A 27,068-nucleotide genomic window follows, 5' to 3' on the forward strand; every position below is an offset into this window, starting at 1 on the left:
TGAAGGATTCAACACAAGACATGGACAGAAACGTTAACTCATCCTCAGCCCATTAAATTTAGACTCTCACTTAAGAGTAATAATAAAAAAAAAAAACATCGCATGTGCTTTAATCTGTTTTGATGTCCAGAAATGTGGATATGAAAATATAACGTTGCACCAAGTTAAAAGGGCAGAGAAACATCATGTGACACTAAATTCCTCCTGAAGTCATGTGGATGGATTTTCAGCTCCTTCAGACGTGACGCCACAGAAATAAACTACAACTAACAGACTCATTCAACCCGAAAGAACCACAGAACAATTATGGTTTAATGTAAACTTCTCTGTAAATACTTCATGTATCGCAGTGATAATAATTCACTGTCTGGTACTTGCGCAATAACTTTACCATTTATTTTATTTTAGTATTTTATCTGATCCTTTTTTTTTTTTTTTAATATAATTTGATCAGTCAGCCACAACATTAAGACCATTCATTTATGTGGATAGACACGTAGCACCCACCTAGACCAGACCAGACCCCCCCACTCCATAGCAATGACACTCCTTGATGGCAGGCAAACATACAAAAATGCTTTAGAAATAACTAAAAAAACGAATAAATAAATACAAAGATGAAAACTAATTCCAAAAAATTCCAAAAATCCAAATTCACTACATCCCAAACTGATCAAGTATCTGAGGGATGATCCACAGAGAGAGGCTCCTCCACTCAACCTATGGGACCCAAAGACCCCCCACTTATAACATCCTGGTTCCAGACACCACAGGACACCCTCAGAAGGACCATGTCCATTCTCTGATGAGTCACAACTGTTCTGGAGGCACAAGGGAGACCTACACAATATTAGTAAGGTGGTCATAATGTTATGCCTGATCGGTGTCCCTTTATGGCAAGCAACTGCAACAAAACTACTTCCTTGAAGGATCAATATTGTGATTTTCTGGATTAACACATGAATTGTTTTGTTTTTGAAAATGTATATAGATGTGTCGATATAAAATGTCTAATATTTCTGGTTTCTTCTTCTTCTTTTTCTCATTGTTCTTATATATTTCTTGATGAAGTTGTTACGTCTGACTCTTAAATGATATGCAGCTCGGCCACTAGAGGGCGGTACACTCATATAAATTGCAACAAGACGACACGGTGTTTATTAGCAACTGTCCTCTGGAGGAACTTTGCATCACTCGTGGGAGGAAACGTGTTTCTTCCTTGGCTTTGATTAGACAACAGCATGAACGGAAGCATGATTCACACAGCGGCGTCTACAGAAGAAGGACGATGCAAGAGAAGGAGAAGGAGAAGGAGAAGGAGAAGGAGAGGCCGTTTGGATGGATGGATGGATGGATGGATGGAGAAGTTAGAGGAAACCCAGTGGGAGATGCAAGGTTGAGAGGACAGAAGGGGGTTAAGGAGGCCTCTGTGTTGGCCCGTATCCGCCGACAGGAATGTGTGAACTGCAGCAACAACACAGCACAGTTAATCCACACTGTCATCCCTCCTTCCCTCCGTCCTCCCACTCCCGCCCACAAACACAGGGAGCGGGCTGATGAAAGCGTAACAGGTGGTAAAAGAAAGGCGAGACAAAAGAGCAGAGGGCGAACGGGACGGCGTATGGAGCATTGCATCACGTTCCGCAGTCCTTATCAAACCTGCGTGATAGACATTTAAAAAGCGTTTTAAATTGTTTTAAAACGAGAACGCGTCCGTCCCTCTTAACCGTGCAGCCGCAGGTCGGTCGGCAAAGTGTCACAACATCCAGTCACGTTTCAAGGAGAAATGAAAAGCGTATGAAATGCAACCGGAGTTAATAATTCCACTTTTGCAGATCATTAACAAACGAGGTGCTTGAACTGAACACCAAGAAACCGCTGCTTTGACTTGGCCTTTTTTTTTTTTTTCTTAAGGAATTTAACAGATAAAACCTCAAACCCAGCCATTAATAATCTGGAGGAGGAGGAGGCACAAGTTTATTTATTACGCTCTGCTGAATTAAGATCACAACTATCTTCACGGCTGATTAGAGCAGAAATCTGCTCGTCTGATCTACTTATCATTTCAGGATTTGTTCAGAAATGTGAACCTAAATATGTGAAAACACACATAAAAGATTATACATTCAATCTGCTTGTTTTGGCGAGTTACTAGTCGACTAGTTTGTTAACTTCACTGCTTAAAGCATTGTGTTGACTAGTCTCTGATCACATGACAATAAAAACATGGACGTCTCCTAGAAGACAGGTGAGGAGTCCAGTGGGTCGTTGTAGGAAACTAGCAACGGTTCATCAAGTGTGTGGAAATACTTCTCTAGAGATGAAGCCCAAACTCACGTGACATATCAGTCCTGAAATACAACTAAAGTACTACTGCAATGCATATGAAAAGACATCAGCTAACGCTAGCAGAGAGGAACTGACAGAGGATCAGTCAGTTAACAACTTCTCCAAACGTCCTGTGGCAACAGAGAGAAGGAGGCTGCACATCAACTATTTGTTAAAGTTATCAGAGCTTTAGCTGCAGCACATGGAGAAGGATTGTGATAGTAGTACTATTAAATGCTATTGATGGTGCAGCTTGTTTTTATACAGGCTATGCATATCTACACAGTATGTAGCACATGAGCCGTCTGTTCTCAACGTATGCATTCAGGTCAAGAACAAAGATCTGAACTTGTGCAACCTCTCATGCAAAGTAGGCCATGACTCAACTGAAAATGAAGCAGTGAAATGATAAGAAGGTGCATAAATGAGACATGTCTTGGATGCTTTGGATGTTTTGGGACGTCGGCGTGAGTGCAGAGCATTCTAGTAAAATTGTGCAGGCTTGCACGTACGCTGTAATTTCTTATATTATTAACTCACCGTCTATCAGCGCACAGTGTGATTAGCTAGTTCTTCTCAGTTAACTCGAATTCCCTTTTCCTGAAATAATCTGTTCCGCTCTGTGTGCTGAGTAATCAAATGCCAAGGGTACTGGGAGCTGGAAGAGGAGCAGACGGTTGCTGCACACCTTATCTCTCTGCTCTTTTTTTTTTTTTTTTTTATTGGCGAGCCAGACAGAGAAAATAAACAAAGGTCTACTCTACTGTTGCACCACACATACACCAGGTTTGCAGCAGAGTGACTTCTTCATCCTGACCATTAATGCAAAGACTGGCTCTGTCCCCAGGTTTATGCCAACTTCTCAACATTTGTATTGTTGTTGGAGGCAGAGTCAACCAATCTGTAGGCGTCCGTGGTTGCGTGGTTGGTGTTTAATTTAAAGCGAGGCACGAGGGAGGGAGTGGAGAAAGAATAGAAACAAGAGGGAGGTGGAGGGCAGCAGCAGCAGCGGTCGGAGAGGTGTAAAGCCTGTCGGTGCTTTGGTTAGACCTGTTTTCCCAGAGCCACACTGACACCCAACACTTTATATACACACCACTCAGCTAAGACAAACCCTAAACCATAACGACAAACCAGTGACTGCTGAATTATCCTGCTACAAGGGCACCTATCACAAGTTAGGATTACTTTAGGCAGCAAATGGACAATCAGTTCCTGAAGTTGATGTGCTACAAGCAAGAAAAATGTGCAAATGCAAAGATCTGAGCGATGCCAAATGGTCAAATTACGACGGCCTGAGAATCTGTAATATGAAAGGCATGCAGTGCTTGAGAAAAGAGACACAAGGTGGGACATCTGTGAATGGGCAGTGCAAATTTTGTTCAGTTTGTAAATGTGGTGGAGCCAAAATAAAAGCCAAAAATAAATTATGTCTTATATTTAAAAGTGAACCGTCCTGTTTAGTCACTGTTATGTTTTTATTTACAAATCCATTCTTGGCTACTCATTAAGCTTCTATTTTAAGCCCGAAAAAGTGAAAATGTAGTTGTGCAATTGTGGCTCCTACGGTGCACACTGAACTGAGAAAGACCGGTTTATAGTTTTTCTGCTCGTTTTCTACATGGAACGACCTACAGTCTAATTTCAAACTTCAAAATTTAGAATCCCAGAACGAGTTTAAAAACAATTATGAAATCTGCTAAGTTCTGTTTGTCTATGTGCAAAAGTTTTACCTGAGTATTTATATGTTACGTAGCTATAATTTTATGTTATGTTTTCATATCAACTCTTGTTGAAACTGTTAGGGTAAGGATTAGGCAGTCAGAGTCTAGGGTTAGGGAGTCAGAGTCTAGGGTTAGGGGGTCAGAGGGCCAGGGTTAGGAGATCAGAGGGCTAGGGTTAGGGGGTCAGAGGGCCAGGGTTAGGGGGTCAGAGGGCTAGGGTTAGGGGTCAGAGGGCCAGGGTTAGGGGGTCAGAGGGCCAGGGTTAGGGGTCAGAGGGCCAGGTGGGTCAGGGGCCAGGGTTAGGGGTGCGGGTAGGGCGCCAGGGTTAGGGGATCAGAGGGCTAGGGTTGGGGTCAGGGCAGGGTAGGTCAGAGGGCCAGGGTTAGGGGGTCAGAGGGCCAGGGTTAGGGGGTCAGAGGGCCAGGGTTAGGGGTCAGAGGGCCAGGGTTAGGGGTCAGAGGGCCAGGGTTAGGGGGTCAGAGGGCTAGGGTTAGGGGGTCAGAGGGCCAGGGTTAGGGGGTCAGAGGGCTAGGGTTAGGGGGTCAGAGGGCCAGGGTTAGGGGTCAGAGGTAGGGTTAGGCGAGGCAGGTGGGTCAAGGGCTGGTAGGTCGAGGGCCAGGTTGGGTCAGGCAGGGTTAGGGTCGAGCGGTGGACGAGGGTAGGGTAGGGTCAGAGGCCAGGGTGGTAGGGCCGGTTAGGATCAGGGGCCAGGTAGGGGGTAGTCAGAGGGCTAGGGTTAGGGGTCAAGGGGCCAGGGTTAGGGGGTCAGAGGGCTAGGGTTAGGGGGTCAGAGGGCTAGGGTTAGGGGTCAGAGGGTCAGGGATAAGGGTTGCCACTCCTTCACAAAAAAAAAAAATAAATATTTGAGCTTGATGGGACAACCTTGATTAACTTAAGTCCAACAAAAGCGTGTGGCTTTGTAAAGACATGTGCAGGAGCTAAGTCGTAGGTGGGTCTTGGCCAAAGTTCAAGTCAGTGAGTTATGACTCATTGACAACATGAGCGAGGAACTCGGTGTCCTCGCTTAAGAGTTTATCCAGCAAACCGGCGAGTCATTCACGTACCACTGTCCTGAAAGACTAAAAAAAAAAAAAAAAAAAACGCACACAGTAGCTTACAGCCTGAAGGAAATCTGAAGTCCGGTGAGGACAGGGCTGCTCGTTACAGTGTTGAAATGAAGCGAGTGAACTTTTTATGGACCACAGAAGAGAAATGAGAGTTCAAAGTCTAAGAATATGTTTTACTGAAGGACAATGTGTTAACGATGCATAGAGGTACCATATAGATAAAAGTTATTTGTATTCCCTTTCAAATATTTTCAGTTTAGTTTGTTGATATCTAAATGATACCTCAATACCACCTCGCCAAACATCCACATTTCATAATTTATAATTACTGGCTGACTTAATTTTCCAGAGTAAAGTTCTTCCTCTAGTACATGTTTAGTGATGTGATTTTGCTTCTTCTTTGTGCCCCTTTGGTAGCTTTAACGTTAGCCAACAAAGAGGAAGAAGATGATTTGACTTTTTTGTGGTGGACCTTAAATGAATAACGTGTTTGGCAGAAACCTCATACTGGTCTGACCATTTTAAAAAAAACGTTTTGATTGGGAAATCTCTAGTAATTACGAGTTGTAGAGTCATCTGATGAGTAATCAGCCGTTACTACTCCACTGGAGAACCACTGGTTCTGTCTTAAAAGTATTTGGGTTTCCATATTAGTCAACACCTGTCTTTCTAACCCCATATATCAAGCCTAATCTCTACACTTTTATTTTATTTTAGGAACAGGTCCTGAGTCTCCTGTGGAGCTTGGAAATATCTTGCGTCAGCAACCTTTCTCCCACTGCTCGATTATGGTGACATATTGTATATGCACGCTTCAGCCACCTGTTTACGGTCTCTGGACACTGTACACTGTCACTGGTTGTACAAATCTGACCCATCATTGCACTGTGTACCCACAACCAGAACGGTGATCCTTGTCCAACCGGAGATACGCACACTGGATGACTTATTTATAAAGCTCTCCTTGGTGTGGTCCCATCCTACCTAGGAAACTACTTGATAAGGACCCAAGGACACAATACCCTACGATCATCTGACTTCCTTACACTGACTGTCCCTCAAGTGTTCACGGAAATGGGGGAAAAAGGCCATTTTGCTATGTTGCTCCCTATGCATGGAACTCCTTGCAGGCTGTCTTAAAATTGCCTTATCTGGTCCCATTTGACAGCTTGTTGAGAATGAAATTTAAAGGGGTTTGTCATTGCTTTTTAACCTATTTCGACCCTGCTGATTTTACGTGTATGTATATGATGATGTACGAATGATTTGTAATTCGCTGCCTCTTGGCCAGGTCGGTTTTGCAAAAGAGATTCTTTACCTCAACATGCTCAACTGGTTAAATCAAGGTCTAAGAAAAAATAAGAATATAGTTTCCCGCTGAAAGAGCTCGCTGTAGTTAACTGTAAGGAAAAGTAGCCTTTAATGAGTTTCTGCAGGTTTGAACAAGTGGAATTTAAGACTGTTTAAAATGGTTTTAAGACCATTGTGGGTTAAATTTAAGACCTACATGAAGTACAAAAAATATCGTAATATTAAATGAAGTGGTAATAAATGGATGTAAGGATTTAATACTTGACTAAATGTAATTTAAACCTAGAGACTTTTACATGGCCTTAAAATGGGGTTATCACATGTAAGACTTTTTAAGACTGCTTTAACTGTGAGCTATGAAACAGGTCAATAAAAGGACTGTAAAACAGACTGAGGAAACAAACAAGGAAGAATCAATGAGATGAACCCCTGCAGATGTCTGAGGATTTACCGTCACAGGTTTGTTAAGAGCTTATAAACAATGCATGCACACACTCATCCTAGTGTGTGTGTGTGTGTGTGTGTGTGTGAGGGGGATTCTGGTCATGGGTTTTCACATGTGTGGTTGCGTGAGTGTGTCGTATTTTTTTTTTTTTATTTTACCAGTCTCTAGCGTTGAGGTCTGTGACCACGTGTTTGTCATACAATGAGCTGCTGATGTCAAACTGAACAATCGTTTTTTTGCAAAGTCACTGAGTCATTAAGCTGTGTAACACACACACATGCACACACACAGACACACAAACGTTCCTTCAGTGGCGTGCAGCAGCGTGAGTCATCGCCCGCGTACAATAGGCGAAATCCCGACAACATGCTCAAGTGGCAGACGCACAAAGACACTGGAAATTCCTCCTTTTAAAGCTCCAGGATTATTATTATTCTCACAGGACATTTTTCCATTTTTCGTGTTCACAACAGGAAGAGCTGCTCTTGAACGATGGTCTGACGTAATTATCCTGGTATGCAGAGAATCCGCAGCAACAACGATGGAAAATTAGATAATAAACTCATTATTATTTGGATCTTAAGTCTAATAACCCGCTCGCACACACAGACACTCTGTTACATTAACGCACGTTATTTGTTAATGCACGTTTTAATACTCTCTGTTTATTAATGTGCCATGTCTACAGTTTATTGTCCCATTTATATTTTTTATTCTTAGATTTTCCAGACATGTTTATTGGACTAAGCACCGCAACGATTTCCTTGTATGTGTGAACAATGAATAATGGGCAAATTCTGGTACTGATTTCTCAATTTTATATTGTCACATACATAGATAAGCCATAACATTATGACCACTGACAGGAGAAGTGAATAACATCGACCATCTCGGAACAAATCGATGTTCTGCTGGGAAACTTTTGGATCTGGCTTTCATTTGTGTGGACTTAGATATGTAGCACCCACCTAGACCATATCAGACACCCCCGACCCCATAGCAATGATACTCCTTGATGGCAGCAGGATGTTAGACAGTTAGCAACTAAAAACAACAATGAACACATGAAGAACAGCACAAGGTGTTGACCTGACCTCCAAATTCATTAGACACAATATTGTGTTTCCAGACACCACAGGACACCCTCAGAAGGCCCATGTCCATTCTCTGATGAGTCACAACTGTTTTGGAGGCACAAGGGAGACCTACACAATATTAGGAAGGTGGTCATAATGTTATGCCTGATTGGTATACACAGAAAACCCAAGTTTTTTTTCTTTTTGCAAACTGAAATACAGTTTTGTCTTCACCTTCCATGTTAATCTACTTGCTATGTACTTTTTTTATATCTGCTTTTAGTTTTTATTGCATTGTTTGTTGTATTCGTATGAACTTTAAATTTGTAGACTTGAGTCTCGAACATGAAACAACATACAAGTGACACAAACCAGTGCACAAAAAAAAAGAAAGAGAAAAATGTAAAGGTTTAAAAGTCTAAAGAGAACATCCTGGCACCGAGTCCTTTTACTGTTTATGCAAAGACATTTTTCTTCAAAAGAAAAACTCTGAAACAACCCTATGAACGCAACAGACATGTAAGTCTGCCGGTGCAGATCGACTGTTTTGTGAGAATCACGGAGCATCTTTATGGACACATGAATCACTGTGGTCATAAACAAACAGCCTGTCTGCCCACAGTGATGATCACAACCAGAAATACTCACACACACACACACAGATGCAAACACATAGGCTCTATAAAAGGAGTGGAACGAGGACACTGAATTATGCGGATCTGAGGTTTTTGCATTTCCCATGAGTCCCCCACACATCAGATACAGACATAAACATTAGCATAACAAATCTAAACAAACATGTACAGTAAATGTGAACGCACGGAAAAAAAAAAAAAGATCAAATGCATTTTTCCTCCACGTCTGGGAAGGTTCTCAGTCATCCAGGTCATGGTACATTAAAAAAAACACATACTAAAGAAAGGTCATTGGACTTGTAGTTTCTTGATGATGTTTCATCTTTCCAAATAAAGCATATTTATTCTTAAATGTGACAGAATCACTGTGTTTACAGATCATCTTGATCATCGTCCAAATACATTCTTTAATTCTCTACAGAAGCAAAACACTTCCAAGGAACTCAACAGTTCTTCACAACTGTCACAACGTCACAACCTTGTGCCTACATTACCCACAATGGAAGTCTATCGCTTCAATCAGAGACACTCGGGCACAAAATGCTTAGTTTGCATGCACAGCTTAATAAAGCTATGCTCGAAATACGACTTTCTGAATGTGGTCCTTGTCCCAGTTTACATGCAACGGAGAAAATCTAATAAGTTAAAGTTAAAGTTAGATTAAGGCATCTATCTGTATCTATGATTATCTGGGTGTCTTAATCGGATAAGTAGAACGTGTTTACATGTGGTTAAGTTGTCCAGTTAAAGTCCAATTAAGGCAATAATTAGTTTTTTCACGTGCATGTAAACGTCAGAGGCTCCAGTCTTGGAGACTGTTTCGTACCGGTCCTTTTGAACCAAGGAAGCTACTTGGATGAAACGTCTTCAAGAAAACCCTACAAGTACCATGACCTCGATGACTGAGAACCTTCAGAAACAAAGATCAGGTCATTTCACTTCTTAATCTTAACCTCCCTCCCAGCAAACAAGCGCTGATGTGGAAAAATGGATGGCTTTTAATTTCCAGTCTTACTGTGTAAATCTACACAAGCTGTCACACAGAGGCTTCTCCCTAGACTCTTAAATGAATAATTAATTGTGTCATCTGCAGAGTAATTGTTGATATAAAATATTTACCAGCACAGGACCTAATGAAAACAGCACTTGAAGTCAAATGCACAAAAACAAGAAACTGGACCTTATGTTATCTTTAGGACTTTAAACTGAATTAGATTGTGACTACTACATAAAGGAGGATGACATCATCTACTACTTGTAAATTTGTTACTACACAAACTAACTTACAACTATAGCTTCCAGTGTTATCTGTCTTCCTAGAAGTCATGCAGAGGCTGCATGCCACCAGTGGATTCCAGTGATTTATTCCACGTGTGGGGTCCACAGCAGCCGCCACATCCGGCCTCCCACCAGGAAAATCTCACCGGGAGAGCGGTGGACAGAAAGCTGAAATAGATTTCTGGATTACTGAGCCCCGGTTAATGACTGTTTGGGGACAATGATGTAACCGGCGTGTGGGAAATGAATGTGTGTGAAAGAGCGAGACAATGAATCGTCATTTTCCCACCCACTGGGACTCGAGCACCCATGAACGCGGACCCACGGAGGACACTCCAGAAGTGTGAGTGTTGTGAGTGTTTACAGGGTGTGAACATGCAGAGGGAGGAGGAGAATCTTGAGTTGAGGTTTTGTGTTTGGTAGCAGGCCAGGATGTAACCGCCGCAGGCGAAAACAGACTCTCACATCATTGTAATTCATTATTTTCCAATTTTAATTACATTTTGAGCAATAATAGGGGAATATATCCCTGTTATGTTATCTCTACTTTAATAGTTTTTGGTAAAAAAGAAAAGAGATTTAAATAATTTGCTGATTAATTGACCAATTAATTGACCAATTAAAAAAAATGTGTTAATGGTATTTACTTCTACTGTTAGTGGTTTTAATGTTGTGGCTGATCTGTGTATTTCTGTTGTACAGTAATGCCCCAATGTCAAGCACAAACTGAATTCGTGTGGATTCACATGAATCTTAAAAGTCAAGTATCAGGATAATAAGAGGAAACAGTTCCTTATTTATTAATGGAAGAGTGGAGCTTTAAGAGACTTCAGCCTCAGAAAGGTTTCACTGTTACGTCTTATTTACTGTAACTTCTCGAGCAGCTCATTGAGTATCGTGTCCGGAGTTGATCAAAGATAATTCCTTTAGGGAGGGATGTATTTCAGGAGGAGCCTCATGGCCTCAGAGCCAAAAATAGACAAGAGAAACACAAATATAACCCACCACTTACTGAGAATTTTGAGTCTGGTGTGGGAGTATGTAGTCAGAAAGAACAGGTTTTCAACTCAGTGCCTCAAAATGCCAGGAGAAAGAGCGGGTACATGTTCATATCTATCTAATCCACACAATGGATGTGCAAAGGGATACACAGGCATGCATCAAGAATGAATTTTGACCAACGCAAGATTGCATCACCAAATCCTGTGTTCCCACCAAATATTGTTTTGTCTGAAAAAAGGAAATGCTAACCTACACCTAGGAGCAGAATGAGCAGCCACAGCTGTCTGTTTTCTCCATAGACTGTATATAAATATGCACCTTCTTGCATTGGCCAAACTGACGCTATTTTCCCGAGCGGTGCCGCAACCATACGTCCTCCACGTATGTTCGCTTTTTTTGTTAAATTAATACTACGATCTGCTGTACCTCTGCCATTTATAAGGAAATGTTGGATTATACACTGTACTTGTTTAAAAAATGTTTTTTCTCAACTCTCACAGCTTGAAGTTGTCATTGTGTCACATCCTGTTTCTCTAGCGTCAAATAATTAATTAAAACAAAACCTATCCAGGAAATTGATAGATGCATCACATAATATTAACTACCTAAAAAGACAAAAGCATCCTTCAAAAAAATAAATAAAAGTAACGTGTATTTTAGTGTTTTACTTCGGCCCAAGTCCCACCCACTAACAAATGGGGGTGGAGCTTCTGACCTACAGCTCCAGCACAGAATCAGGAAAACACAGTGGAAACTCTCTGAAGATTTTATACAGGAAAAATAAAGTTATAACATCATTAATGTGAACCTAGATCTCAAAAACGCCGCTTTACAAATGAGTTTGAAGCAAACAATGTCTTATACAAGCCGTATGCTAGCTAGTTATCTCGACTAAAGGCTTAGAAAAATAGCAGCTATGCATTTAATTTATGTCCATATAGATAGCCAAATTTAATTGACACTTAACTTTGCCTCGGTTACTACTTAAGTTATTATTGCTAGCGTGCTAATGTTATAATAAAATACCAAATAACAGTAAGACTCATTTTATTTTCACTTTTTCTGAGTATTTATAAATTTTCTGAGTAATTTGAAACTCTCAGACTGAGGAGAAGGTAAACACAGCTTCACGACTGATGAGGTGATTGGGCTACAAAGCATTTTACAGGCTCATTTAAGATAGTTAAAATAAGTAGACACTGGGATATTTAAGTGAGGGCCTTTTACATACTGATAGACGTTGGTAATAACATTTACAGGCCCGTTAATGGTAAAAATAAGACATTCACTTCAACATAGCACATCAACACTGGAGAATCTTCTCTCTGATGTATCTAACATGGTGTCCATGATTTGGGTTGATTACACTCTCTCTAATATATCACTCTGTTTGGCTTTATCTATCATTATTCTGTCTATGGTTTTTACCCACTATGAAACTAACTCGGTTACAGAACCAGCCACTTACCTGCAGGATGAGGACGAAATAGTCGACGGGCTTGCCCCTCTGGTAGACGTAGTGGTGGGGTGAGCGTTTGTCGCTATCGTTGAACTTAATCTCCTGGATCACGTCGGGATGGCGCAAGATTCTCAGCAGCACCTTGTCTGAGATCTGGGACGGGCTGAACAAGCTCACCTCTGCAGGAAGAGAGGGCCACAGATATTATTTATTTTTTTGTTATATCATTGTAATCTGTATCACGTTTACTGGCTAATAAATGAAAACCAGCATTTATTACGCAGGTCTTCATGTCATTTTCTGTCGTATATTAATCCTGCAAGTGAACTTGTACTTTAATATGTCTGACAGAATAATGACGACATTACAAGAGCTGTACGAGCACACATGGTAGTGTATATTAGCTAGCTCATGTTTTCAGTTTGAACTACTACCAATTAGTTTCTAAAAGTGTTGAAATGAGGATCTATCTTAAGCATATTACAACTGCAACAATTCATCAATTAACAGACTAAATGAAAAAGCAGATGTTAATAATGACGATAAATAAATGTATTATGAGTCTTTGAGTGGTAAATCTTTATAGGGCAAAGAACCATATTTGGTAACTACATGTTTTAAATAGCCTCTGAGTGAGGTTTAGAAGCATGTGGTTTTCAGTCAGCCAATCAGAGAAGATAAAGGAAACATCCTCAGATTAAATGAGTTACCTTTCCTCGATTTGTTCTATCTTTATTGATACAAAACAATTGACTCAAAAATTGCGCGAAAGGAGAAGTCTGCGTCACGGCGATGCACAGTTACATTTCTGGGGAAGTCTGACCTGTCGCCACAGCTACAGCATAAAATTGACACGGAAGCATAAACCGCCTTTAACGCTCCTCCCCTTTATGCATTTTTGAATTATGGAGTTAGGAGAAGTCAGGCAGTGTCAAGAGGACGATGGCTGGAGTCATCAAAAAGCTCTCCTCTCTCCCTTAATGTGCACTCAATGTCTGGGCTTTGATTAATTGCGATAAGCTCAAATCTAACTTTAATTCCTTGAATGGACAAAACAATTTATGACCAGATTAATAATGCTAAAAATATCGCTGATCGTTTTCTCTGAAGGTTAAAGACTTGACACTTTGTCCTTCTACATAACACCAGCACAGTTGATTAATGCGTACGTTCACTGTTTTAAAAAGAAAAGAGAAATTAGTTTGGTTTACGAGGATTTCTCAACAGACAAAAGCTGTGCTGTTGCAATCCGAGCTCAACCACAAGAGCTGCAGTCCCCACCCAAACTGAGAACAAAGACAAACAAAGCCCTGTGCAAGGCATGGTGAGAGGTGAGGCATAAATGACCAATGTTGGAATTCATCATCTGGAAGTCAAACAAACTCTTTCATTCTGATTTACGTGCTCAGTCAACAGGTCCACCTGCTTCTTTGCTTGCATTTTAATGTCTTTTTTTTTTTACATCTGAGGCAGATATATAGTTGTGTGTATTCTCTGTATCAACCTGGTTTGTTAATGCTTTAGCCCAGGAAAAAAAAAAAAAAAAACTCAACAAACTGGTAGAGCTTGCTGCCTGCACGTTCGCAAATGTAAGCAGTGAAGCATCACTCTTGCACTCCATGCACAAATCTGTGACATTGCATGAAAAATATGTGCAGGGAGACCGATCACACTCCTTGGGAATAATCATTAACGTGAGCAGGAACAAATAAACACATGATTAGATTCGAACCTCTAAGAAGATGGAAAATGGCATCACGTCTGCAGGGGCAGACACAAGCCAGAGTGCGCATGAGGGAAGTGCTACGTCATGCTAGCCTCGGCTAACTCTTCCTGGCGGAGCGTATCAGCTGACACACGCTAACCAGGAGGATTGCAACACGTTCTCAAGTGATTTGTAGCGGCGCTGGTTGTAGCACCTCCAGCTGCCTAGAGCCTGAAGCAGTGAGGCACACATACTGCTCAGGTCTTAAGTATCTTCCATCTTCCAAGTAAATAAATACATTTAGTCATCCTCTCTGCATGTGTGGACCTGTCTGGGTTACAGAATCCATCACTTTCCTGACATCCTACAAATAAACATGTAGCAGCTGCGCAATGAAGACGTGCGGACAAATGTGCCCTTCGCTGACCCTCTAGAAATAAGATAGTGGGCATATGTAAACTGTGACTAGAGACGGGGACTTGTGCAGACGAGCCAGTCTGTCGACTTCACTAAGCGTCATGTCGACGGGTCACTGATCACGCGACGATAACAACGTGGACGCTTCCTAGAAGACAGGTGAGGAGTCCAGTGGGTCGTTGCAGCAAACTAGCAGCAGTTCATCAAGTTTAAAGATGAAGCCTCAACTACCGTGACATATCAGTCACTACTGCAGGGCATGAAAAGAATCCAGTGCACATCAACTATTTAATAAAGTTATTAGATCTTTAGACCCCGCCTCTCGCCCGATGCCAGCTGGGATAGGCTCCATGCAAACCCCCGCGACCCTAGTGCAGGATTAAGCGGTACGGAAGATGAGATGAGATGAGATGAGATGAGATCTTTAGCTGCAGTACATGGAGAAGGCTTCAGAGAAATACCTGCTATAGCATCTAACAACATGCCGTGGAGTACTATTAAATAGAGGTGGGGAAAAAATGGAAATGGATCATTTGGATTAATATTATTTTTGACTCAATTTGTCCAATGAATTGTCATCTGATGTACATATATACAATCTGTATTAAGCTGCACTTAAAATTTCTCAGTGAACTATGCAGAAATATCACGATATTGCAATAATGTATCGTGACTCAAGTATCGTGATACGTATCGTGACGTCCTTGCCGATACCCGATAGGAATCTATATTCTAAAAAGAGGATAGTATGTTATGCTCGGTATGTTTTGAAAGGATGGAGATTCTAATGGGGAAACAAGCACAATAATACACTCCCATTAAGAAGTGCAAGCAACAAGATCATTTTTGTGCTGAGTTGCTGCCTGTTTTTATACAGCCTATACATCGTACAGCCTATACGTTACACACTGTGGGATGAATAAAGGCAAATCATATCTGATCTTATATCTGCAGCTCACAGTATGCAGCTCACGAGCTGTCTGGTCTCAGCATATGTATTCAGATCAAAAATCTAGATTTCATTGATCCGTCTCTCACCTGTAGCCAGGAAGCGATGGGCGGCCAGCAGCAGCTGAGGTGAAATCTTCACTTTGGATTCACTCTCGTGTTTGAAGGCTGAGAAGTCTCTCTTATTCTTATTGGGCGCCACCTTTTTCCTGGTGCGGTTATCAGCTGAGAAGCAGACAAACTCATTTATTATTAAATTCACTCTCAAACATCAAAAGCTCACACCAATTAAAAGAATGAGGTCAGAGCAACTTTATTGGTTTTATTAATCAGTAAACACCTGGAGAGTTTATATTAGTCTTAAACACAGGCCAATAATAATAATGGTTAAATAACTATTACTAAGGCGAAAATGACCTTATCTTCACAGTTGGAAGCATGTGACAACAAAACAAACTTACTGTAAAGGTCCGATTCGTCCAGAATCTCGCACTTAATAATCTCCTCGATCACGTCTTCAAGGGTAACCAGCCCCAACACCTCGTAGAAAGGATCTCCCTCCCCCTCATTGTTCACCTTCTGGACGATGGCCAGGTGGGATTTTCCTACGTGCGACAAAGACAATGATTAGTTAGACTGGTTATAAACTGATCAGCACATGTGTAGCTGCAATTTTTCCTTCTTTTGAGTCATTATGTTTTTCTTTTGGTGCAGATCGACGAAAACAAAAGCTTCAGTGCAGCACTTGGTTATTCTCCATGAATGTGACAAACAATCCCATTTTTTCTAAACCATATATAAAGACGTATGTTGTGAGAGGAGACTTTATCCACGCCCAGAACAAACAAAAGCAGGTTTTGCGAATGTTATACGGGGCCGTTAATACATTCAGATGCATTTGTTACAACTCAAGCCGGATTTATGTGTCTGTGTCTGCAGGTGCAACGTAGCTCCCGTCTCTTCTACACCCCCTCAGAAAGGTAACTACACGGAGCTGAAGACCAGAACAGGGATTGATCCGAACCGCTTATTCTCATAGACATTTCGTTTTTCCCTTTCTTTTCTGTGTTGCAGTCATTTCAGTTTGAACTTTGAAAACACTCTTAGTTTACACCATTATTTATTTCACTCTTACGTGAGCCGATTCCATATTCACTTCAAAATCTGAGCTCTTTAAAGGTTTGTTCTCTTTTATCTGACCACATATTGCTAAACATCACTGTTTACCTTCTGTTTCTCATTTACTTCTTGTCAGTGTGACATATTTGTGCGTTCAAGTTTGCACACTTTGACAGAGTAGAAACCTGCCAGCGTCCCTGGATTATGACAATCCCTCAAGTCACGATGGATTCCTATCTGATAAGAGCCGTGTGCTAACATTAACCCATCTGCCCCCCCCCACACACACGCCCTCTGTCTGCACCACAAATAGCCTGTTAATGTGTACAAGTCATTACAGTTGGGGTTGGGTCTGGACTTTGGCCTTGATTATTACTGTACAAGAAATAAACACACATCATACACACACACACACACACACACACACACACAACGTGCTGAACTCCATGGATGACAAACTCCTTTAAAGTGCAGGAAGACGCTGACCAGCTGCAGAGCCGTGACCAGACAAACCTGGTCCCGGCAACGCTCTGAATTATTAACGACTCGGAGAGAGCGGAGCATCAGGAGACACCGGGGAGTCTGGTCTCAGGAGTGGATAATTTTATCGGCTCCACCCGTCCACATACGTGCACATACAAACAAACTTAAGATTAAGTGTTTATATGTGAACATCAACACCATTCGATTCCTAAATAAAGACAAAAACAGCTGTTGTCGCTGTCGGTCAATCAACACCAAAGCCATTTATTCCTATTTTTTTTTATCATTAATCTTTAATTTTAGCCTCATTCTACTGGTTGCCCATACCTTTTAGGATTTATTTGCTGTTAAATGTCTCAGCGGCGTTGCCCCGCCCCGGCCTCTTTGAGAATTGAGTCGTTGCACCCACCCGCTCCCCCAAGTCAGCTGATCAGCTGCACCCGAGGGGTGTCAAAAACTCAGAGCTCAGAGAGGACGGTGATTTCGCCATGGCAGCCCCTGAAATGGGGAATGATCTGCCCCTGCACATTAGACAGACTGCTTCCATGTCCGTTTTTAAATTTCTTCTTAAAACTTTCCTCCCTGGCCTTTGACACCACGTATTAATGAATTTATCTTGTATTTATGCCTTGTGCAAGTTATTTTATTTGTTGTCTTTCATTTATTTTCCTGTACGGCACTGGTTGTTTTAAAGTGCTTTATAAATAAAGTTGGATTGGATTAATTTTCCCCAAAACAATGAGCTATGAAGTAGAACCAGAGACGAGAGGAGGCAGAGGGAGCGGGAAATCACAAAGGTCCATCAGCTGTTTCCAAAATAAAAGCAGCAGATCAATGAGATACACAAAGAGCTCACATGACCAGCAATTAACCGAAGGCTGCCAGCGTTTTTTCTTTTTTTTTTTTTGTCTTGTCTTTGTGTGAGTGTCCTTGATGTCTGCTTGCATGTCCTGGCAAAGTGGGCGTCGCTGGCACAAACACACTCCGCACATTCTCAGCTCTGACCTTGCTTGGGATTTACTACATGAATAGACTGGAGGGACTTTGAGGAATCCGTTTCCCACTAGGCCTGCTGCACAGTGGGGCTGTGTGATGTGACAACACGAGAGGTCGGGGAGGGTGGACGATGGACTGCGTGTTTGGTTTGGACGCTCAAATCCCAAGAGGTGGACATTCGGGAGTGAATGTCAACCTACTAACAACAACCAGCTCATGGCAGCATGAAAGCTGGCATCCTTGAGGCTGAATTGGTAAAGTAAAAATATTCCAATAAAGATGCCACACATTTTTAACACATGTCTGGCCCCTGTTCTTAAACGATCCCCTTTCAGACACTGAATTTAGATCTGATGAGGGAAATCTGATCACAAGTGGCCTGGGCAAAACAACGCTTTTAGCGAAGGGGTCGTACAGATTAGTCGACGAGTCGGTTTGAGGTGAACCGTCTGGGTTAGAGAATCCATCTTTCCAGACATACTACAAATAAACATGTTGCAGCTGTGCAACGAAGGCATGTGGACATATGTGCCCTTCGCTGACCCTTTAAGCAGGGCCACTCTGGGGCTCTTTGGGGGCCCCATTAGGGAGATGTGTTGTCTTTGCAGTGTCTAAGGGGGTGTAAAGTTGTGCCGTTGACTACCGACCGAATGTCAGCAATCCCCAGTCCCTAGCCACTAGCAAGCAGGCGCTAGAAGGGGGCCCGGTTAGTGTCTAATGGATTGATATGATACGGGCAAATATCGGTCGTCTCGGGGGGCCCCCCTTCCAGTTCGGGGCCCTAGGCAATTGCCTAGTTTGCCTGTCCGCTTGTGGTGGAGCTGCCTTTGGAAATAAGATAGTGGGCATATGTAAAACTGTGACAAGACACTAGGGGTCGTACAGGCTAGTGTACATGGACGCCCCCTAGAAGAAGACAGGTGGGGAGTCCAGGGGGTTATTGCAGCAAACTAGCAGCGCTAACGCTAACGCTAGCAGAGGAACGGTTCCAAATCCTCTGGACATCAGTCAGTTAACAACTTCACCAGACGTCCTGTGGTAACAGAGAGAAGGAGGCTGCGCATCAACTATTTGATAAAGTTATTAGACCTTTAGCTTCGGAGAAACACCTGCTACGCTATCCCATTTGAGTTGCGGCTTGTTTTTATACAGGCTAGACACATCTGTGGCTCACAGTTCCTTCCTGCTCCTGTTTTATTCAGCGACGTCATCAGAGACTAGTCCAGGTCTCGACTTGACTTTGAAGACATAACAGCCGACCTTAAAAAGGAGATCTGATCCCCGATCACATTGCTCGCATTCCTTTTGTGGTGTCGCTCCACAATCTGTCGTGAGTCACATTAAAAAACCGCCTACTCAACTGCGTCATCCATTCATAAATAAACACACAACCGCTATTATAAATGATCGCCTTAAAAGGAAAAGGTCACCCTAAGCGTGTCTGTCCATTAATACTTAGAGCCCTTTGAAATGGTTTGTCCTTGCAGCCGTTAGCTAAATAATAAATAAATCTCCGCATGATTGAACAAACGGGAGTGATTCTCTCGTTAAATATCGTATCAGCGTGCGGTTAATTATCAACGTGGTCATGTTGATGTCTGAGGGGCCCGTAAGTATTTTCATCTGGAGTGACATCACATCGGGGAGGAATTACATATTTTCACGAGACCTTTAATGCATCATTTTGACAAGATAGAAAACTTTCGTCAGCCGCGTCCCATGGCGAGAGAGTCTCCGAGGACATTCATTAGCGGATCGTTGTTCATTCCACACAAGATCACTGTAGCAACGAAAACAGAGGCATCAAGTAATGGAAAAGGCACTCTCTGTGTGTGTGTGTGTGTGTGTGTGTGTGCGTGACCTCTCCCTGTAGTGCTGAGTCAATATTTCAGAGGAAGTAGGACCCCAGGGGACATACTTACCCCCAGTTACTGGAGAGTCACTTCACAGTCTACCGGCTCCGACAGAGCAGGCACACTAACACAAAGACACTCCTGAAGTTCACCCGAAAACACCGGCTGCTTCGCACAATGCAGCGCCCTGACCCGTGTCACTCGAGTCTACAGCTGTTTGAAAAATTAAAAAATAACAAAAAAACAACACAGCTGCAATCACGCTCCCGTGTGTGTCTGCAGTCGCCAATTTCCATGGGAGATGTGTGTTTCTCATAAAGATGAGATAATGGGACCAAATCGGTACGTGGGATCGAGATCTCCTCGGGCTCACACAGACGGAGAGGTCACTTATCAAACTGCCAGGGTGATTTTTATGGTAAAAGTCCATCCCTCCTCTCTTTAAACGGACGCCTCTGACATTTCTCCTCTTTCACTATGGAAAATGTTTGAATAGGTCACCTCTAAAGTTGTACAATAAATCACCAATTCGTAAATGGACCATTACAGGGATAGCAGCACGTCGTGACGCTCACTCCTATCAGTTAATTTGAGTATTATCTCAGAACCAAAGTCATTCACTATCCCATAAATTACCCATCACACACATTTTGGATTACTGTAATTATTTGAAGTTTTGCCCCATTGGAAAAAAAAATCCAAGAGGTTTCTTAAAGCTGAGACGTTGTGCTAAACAACTGCAACTTAACAACTGCCTGAGGGAAATCAAAGTCTGGACGACCTCTAACCTGAAACTTAACCGCAGCAAAAACAGAGCTCATGGTGCTGCTCAAGAACGTTGATAATCTTGGCCCGGGTTGTACACTCACTTGCCACTTTATTAGGTACACCTGTACAATTGCTTGTTAACACAAACAGCTAATCAGCCAATCACATGGCTGCAGTTCAATGCATTTATTGGAGGTGATTAAGATAACTTGCTGGAGTTCAAACGGTGCATCAGAATGACTTTGAACGTGGTCTGGTTGTTGGTCAAACTGCTGATCTACTGGGATTTTCACACACAAACATCTCTAGGGTTTATAGAGGATGGTCCGAAAAAGAGAAAATATCCAGTGAGCGGCAGTTGTTGATGTGAGAGGTCAGAGGAGAATGAGCAGAACTCAAATAAGCACTGGTTCCAACCAAGGAATGCAGAACACCATCTCTGAACACACAACACGTCCAACCTTGAAGAAGATGGGCTACAGCAGCAGAAGACCACACCGGGGGCCACTCCTGTCAGCTAAGACCAGGAAACTGAGACTACAGTTCACACAGGCTCAACAACACTGGACAATAGACGACTGGAAAAACGTTGCCTGGTCTGACGAGTCTCAATTTCAGCTGAGACATTTGGATTTCAGGGTCAGAATTTGGTGTAAACAACATGAAAGCATGGATCCATCCTGCCTTGTATCAACGGTTCAGGCTGGTGGTGGTGGTGTGATGGTGTGGGGGATATTTTCTTGGCACACTTTGGGCCCCTTAGTACAAGTTCCATTAGTTCCCCTTAGATCCACTGTCAAGGACTCCAAGATGTGTATCACGATACTTGAGTCACAATATGACACATTACTGCGATATTATGATATATTGCAATATTCTGCATAGTTCACAGAGAAATTTTAAATGCAGCTTAAAATTTACTTATATATATATATATATGTACAGCAGCTGACAGTGATAATTACTTCGACAAATTCAATCAAAAAACAATATTAATCCAAATGATCCATTTCAAAGTTATTGCACTTGTACGGAAAACATGCCCTTTTCTTTTTCTTTTAAAATTGATATTAAATATTCAAAATCAATCCTGTATTGCAAGAAAAAGTATCGTGATATACTTCTATATCACTCCTACAATCTACTATCGTCCTTGTAACTTTAGCTTTTTAATTTGCACCTCGAAAGTTTAACACCTGCAACACGAAACCTCTCCAACAGGTGGAAAACAATACTCTTCAGTTATTTTTTTTTAATCCTTCCTCTTTTCACTCTGCGCCATGAAAAAGAACAAAAAATCTGATTTTCTAGAAGAGAAGTGTTTTTTGAAACAGGAACTGAGACTGACCTTTGTTACATTAAAGCGTGATGAGCGACAGACTGCAGCTTCCCTTTTTCTCTAGGAAGCACTTCCAGAGGATCAGCTACCACCAATAATATAATAGAGATTTCTCCACGATCTATCCAAGATTTTAGGGTTCAGATCTTCTTACTATGTATAGATTTGTTTGCTTTCCTCAGTTTCATGTCATTAAGTGAAGATGACACACAAACAGATATTCCTCACAGGTCGGGTGACCTTGTGGCGTGTTTCTCTGCCCTCCCGTCACCACCCAGTGAACCGGCCCATTTGTTGACATGAAACACCGGCGACAATGGGACGAGTGGGAGAGCGATGAGTCTGTATGGGAAAGGAATGCCACACGCATACTGCCCACGCACAAAAACACATCCAGGCCGGCGACACATCGGCAGCGATGACCACGAACGGCGACTCCACAACATGTGGGAGGGGAGGGGGTGAAAAATAAATGTGCACATATAGACGCACACATACCGAGGGCTGTTGTGCAGGACGGGTCAAGCTCTCGTTTCCAAATAAAACTGGACGGCCATGCAGACACAACGCTGACAAATTTGAACGACAATACGAAGGGAAATAGAGGTTGAAACCATCATATATTTGCAGCATTTGATCCCGATTCGAGATATTTGAATTTCGCAACAATTATTCCTCAACATTTAACCTCTGGCTTCTCTTCTTTCTCTGTTTTGAGGCTGCAGCGTCTGTCATGTTTTGCATCTCCCTCCCATGTGGACTAACCTCGTTACACGGTCTCGGGAGATTTGTAGTGCAGGAAATGGGATGCATTTAAAAAAAAAAAACAGAGGACTTCAAACTGAGGTTTTATGAATCTTCACACAAACCCAAACCCTAAAACTGAGATTAGGTCGTGTCTGCAATCTATGGGTTGTAGAGGAGCATAAAAACAACAATTTGCTTTATTTTTTATAAAACACAATGAGCACAGTGTCAGGTACTTAAGGTATAAAATGAAGCGGTTAACTAAAAGAACGATGTGAAGAAAAGAGGGCGGCATTAAGCTGTTGAATGGCTCTACAGATGTGTTGATCTGTGTGCGCTCGTGTTTGAGACATAAACACGTTTGTGCTGAGCTTTTCTCTCTTCGCCCTGACTGACATCACTGTGGCGCACGGTGTTGGAAGTGTTGATGTGACACACAAGCGCAACCAGACGCACGCTCGTCTTCGGAGTTAAGAGGGCAGCTGCTGCGCTGTCAGCACTTCTAGTGTGTGCGACAGAAAAAAAAAGGAGAAACGGACAAGAGGCGAGTGAGGAGGAGTCACTGGCTGCTACTGACTTGTAGCACTGATCAGAGAGTCTAAGATCTAAGGTAATTACCGTATTATGGTGAGATCGTCTCGTTAATTAACTGATCCCAAAGGCAAGAATTAACTTTCAATCTCAGACGAGGAGTCCAGTGTCAGTGAAAAGAGATTTCCTTCTAAAGCCCGGCTGCCTTTTACATTAAGAAAACCCTTCAGAAAGAGTTCGGAAAAGCTCCATATTACATATACAGCAATCAGCCACAACATTATAACCCCTGACAGGAGACCTGGACAACATTGACCATCTTCATTCAATTCAAAGTCCTGCTGGGAAACTTTTGGACTTGTGATACATTCATGTGGATGTTACTTCCATTCTCTAATGAGTCACGACTGGTTTGGAGGCACCAAGGATTAGAAGGTGGTCATAATGTTATGCCTGATTGGAGCATGCATGTAACTTTCTCCTATATCAGTGACAAGAGAATCAAAACACTGACCCTCTCCTCCCAAAGTGTCTTCAGATTTCTGTCCCACAGAGTGTGTATAGTTTTATTACGTTCATCTGTTTGAACTGAACCACGTCACTTAATTTCGTTCGTTGTCATGTCAGTAAAGACATTTGATTCTATTCTAGCAATAGTTGCAGACCTAAATATTTGGCACACATTTTATCTTTCATAGATGTAATTGACAGGAAAGACAAGAGAGGGAGTGACTGAGTGGATGCTGGTGTGTGTGTTTGTGTGTTTACCTGAACTGTAACTTAGGAGAACACTTTAGGGGCCGTGTGTCTAAATACACGTAATCAAATATTTGTTGGATAACGTATAGTGAAATGACAAGCAGCAAATAAAAAAAAAGGATAGTGTGTGTGTGTGTGTGTGTGTGTGTGGTGTGTGTGTGTGTGTGTGTGTGTGTGTGTGCGTGTGTGTGTGAGAGCCATCAAGGACAAGTAACTGGTACATGTTTTTGTAATAGATAGACAATAGAGACAAATATAGAGGCAGCAGCTAAATGTACTGGACTTGTTTGACCTGAACAGCAGGAATCCTCCATGACTCTTACATGACACTAAACCTTATTTATCTCCAAGAAAGAAACATGTTTAGGGGACAAGCACAAAAAAAAGTCCCCAGAGTGGACTTGTCTGCGCTTATAAAAACCGGTCTGCCACAACATTACAACCTCTGACAGGAGACGTGAAATAACAGTGACCCGTCTTGTGACCGTTCAGTGTTCTGCTGGGAAACTTTTGGACCTGGTGTTCATTCATGTGGATGTTATTTATACATGTAGCACACACCTAGACCAGACCAGGCACCCACCACTACATAGCAGTGACACTCCTTGATGGCACACACATGAAACAAATTACAAAACATGAACAGAACAAGGTGTTGACCTGGCCTCCAGCGCCGTGGGATGATCCACAGAGGACTCAAAGTCCACTAACAACATCCCCTCATGTCCATTCTCTGATGAGACACAACTGTTTTGGAGGCAAGGGAGACCTACACAATATTAGGAAGGCGGTCATAATGTTATGCCTGAAGAAAGCAGCAGGAAAAGCCAAAAAAGTCTCCTCAAATCCACTGAATCTTTAACACAGCGCAGCCGATTTCCTGCTGCAAGTGCATTCATAAACAGCTTTCAGTGAATAATTTAGAGGGAACCTATTCTCATTTTGCTTCTATGTTTTCAGCTTCTGGTAAATGCTGGAAAACTGGAATACCGTGAACATCATAGGACGCCCTTTCGCTAACAGGGGTAACTACTCAGCCAAAACAAAAAAAAAAAAAAACAACAACAAAAAAAAACAAGGACAGATGGGCCGAGGCAGCAACGCTAGGGGAGGTGGTGGTGGTGGTTGTGTGTGGGGGGGGTGTAGTTAGCAACGGAGAGCAGAGCGAGAGACACACCCATTACACAATAGGAGGAGTGGAGGATCAGGTCTGCTCTGTGTCAGAACTATCAGGCTGAGATTAGGTAATCTTATAGTCCAGGTTGTAAAACTCTGTGTTCCATTAAACTTCAAAAGAAAGACGTAAATATAATAAATATTTCTGCCTCCAGACACAGGATTAGATTTATATAAAAAAAAAACAACAGATTAGTTTCACAACTTGAATGCAGGAGGTGTGGAGGGGACGTAGTTAATGAATGCCCTCTGATGTATAGCTCGGCTAATGTATGACTGTGAGTTAGTGTCTGTGTGCAGGGAGTGTCACATGCTCAGCCTCATTAAGAACGAGAGCAGTGTTTAAAGGGTGTCTACCTGCATCTGTGGCAGGATACAAAGGTCGCGTAGGCCAACATGTCAGAACACATGATAAAGTGAACCGTTAAGTTTTGTTTGTGTCCACATATCCAGTAAACCCGCTTTGACATAAACGCCATTTGTGCCCCGAGTCAGTGAAGGTGCAGCATGTTTCATGCACTGTATAGATCTTTGAACGTCAACAGTTACGTGATTTAGGTCACTAAGAAAAACACACTTGACTAGAATATATACGCTGAGAACAGGCAGCTCATGTAGCTACACACTGTGAGCTGCAGATATGTATAGCCTGTATAAAAACAAGCTACCAATAGGATTTAATAATACTCCACAGTGTGTTGTTAGAAGGAAGAGTGTAGGTGGGTATTTCTCTGAAGCTAAAGGTCACACATAGTCTTAACTTCTCTCAAACACCACTCACATCTGAAGACTGGAACCTCTCATTGACAATGGCCGGTCTCGCAGAACTGAAGAAGTTACTCGAATGAAACGCCTTCAAGAAACTCTATAAGTCCGAGCCTTTCTTTGGGCGTCTTTTGGTTTTCCATGAGCTGGATGACTGAGAACCTTCACGCTTATCAAATAGTTGATGTGCAGCCTCCTTCTCTGTTACCACAGGACGTTTGATGTCGTTAACCGACGAAGAGAATTTAGTTGCTCTGCTAGCGTTAGCTGATATCTTTCCAGATGCATTGCAGTAGTACTTTAGTTGTACTTCAGGACTGCCCATGGTAGTTTGGGCTTCATCTCCAGTGAAGTATTTCCACACACACTTGATGAACTGCTGCTAGTTTGCAGCAACGACCCACTGGACTCCTCACCTGTCTTCTAGGAGGCGTCCATGTTGTTACTGTCATGTGATCAGAGACTGGTCGACACAATGCTTAAAGCAGTGAAGTCCACAAACCCTAGTGTGCACGTGATGATGTTTTCAGAGTATTTCACATCCTCAGCTAAAGACACTAAATACCAGCTTGCTGTCAGGAGGCTCCTGGTGCACATGTGCATCCACATGATCTATTATATATATATTTATACTTCTATTTGACTTCTGACACCATCCAGTTTAGCTAATCTGTAAGTTAATCACTCGTGTTTAGTCCATGACTCGATATGGAATATGAGAAACTCATCATCGGTTCACAGAGCCCTGATTTTCTTGTTCTGTCAAACTGTTCTATTCAATAAACTGACACATGTGAAAAGAAAGTAAATGTTTGCAATTTTTGGAGTTTTCTTGCAAAACCTTTTCGGTCTTATTTATTTTGCTGTATCAGATTTTCAAACTCTAACACGGCTAATCTGTCTCGGAGCTACGCGGCTGGTTAACAGATAAACGGCCATTAAACTGTGGCACTTACAGCGGGACCCTAAAGTCTGGGTGGGGAGGCCAGATAAGTGCCCAAACACAGATAAACTGCAGACAATGCAGACGGTCCTAACAACCGCAAACAAAACACAAGCTGCTTTTATTTTTTGCGAAAGGCTCCAAGTGTTGACAGTTGATGGTGGAAGAGGTTGTGTTTGTTGATTGAGTCCTAG

The 27,068-nt window shown here is 42.2% G+C and overlaps 1 protein-coding gene across 1 annotated transcript in view; it reads right to left on the minus strand.

The window, feature by feature from the left end:
- The window catches only part of LOC125012357 (metal transporter CNNM4), a 45,812-nt gene that overhangs the window by 11,829 nt on the left and 6,915 nt on the right, over window positions 1-27,068 (minus strand). Inside the window, exons 2-4 of the mRNA XM_047592274.1 lie at window positions 15,857-16,000; window positions 15,486-15,620; window positions 12,335-12,504 (exon numbers count right to left, since the gene is read on the minus strand). Coding sequence (XP_047448230.1) covers window positions 12,335-12,504; window positions 15,486-15,620; window positions 15,857-16,000 — 449 coding nt within the window. The remainder of the gene's footprint in view (window positions 1-12,334; window positions 12,505-15,485; window positions 15,621-15,856; window positions 16,001-27,068) is intronic.

The sequence above is a fragment of the Mugil cephalus genome, chromosome 8 (genome assembly GCF_022458985.1).
Source record: "Mugil cephalus isolate CIBA_MC_2020 chromosome 8, CIBA_Mcephalus_1.1, whole genome shotgun sequence".
NCBI lineage: Eukaryota > Metazoa > Chordata > Actinopteri > Mugiliformes > Mugilidae > Mugil > Mugil cephalus.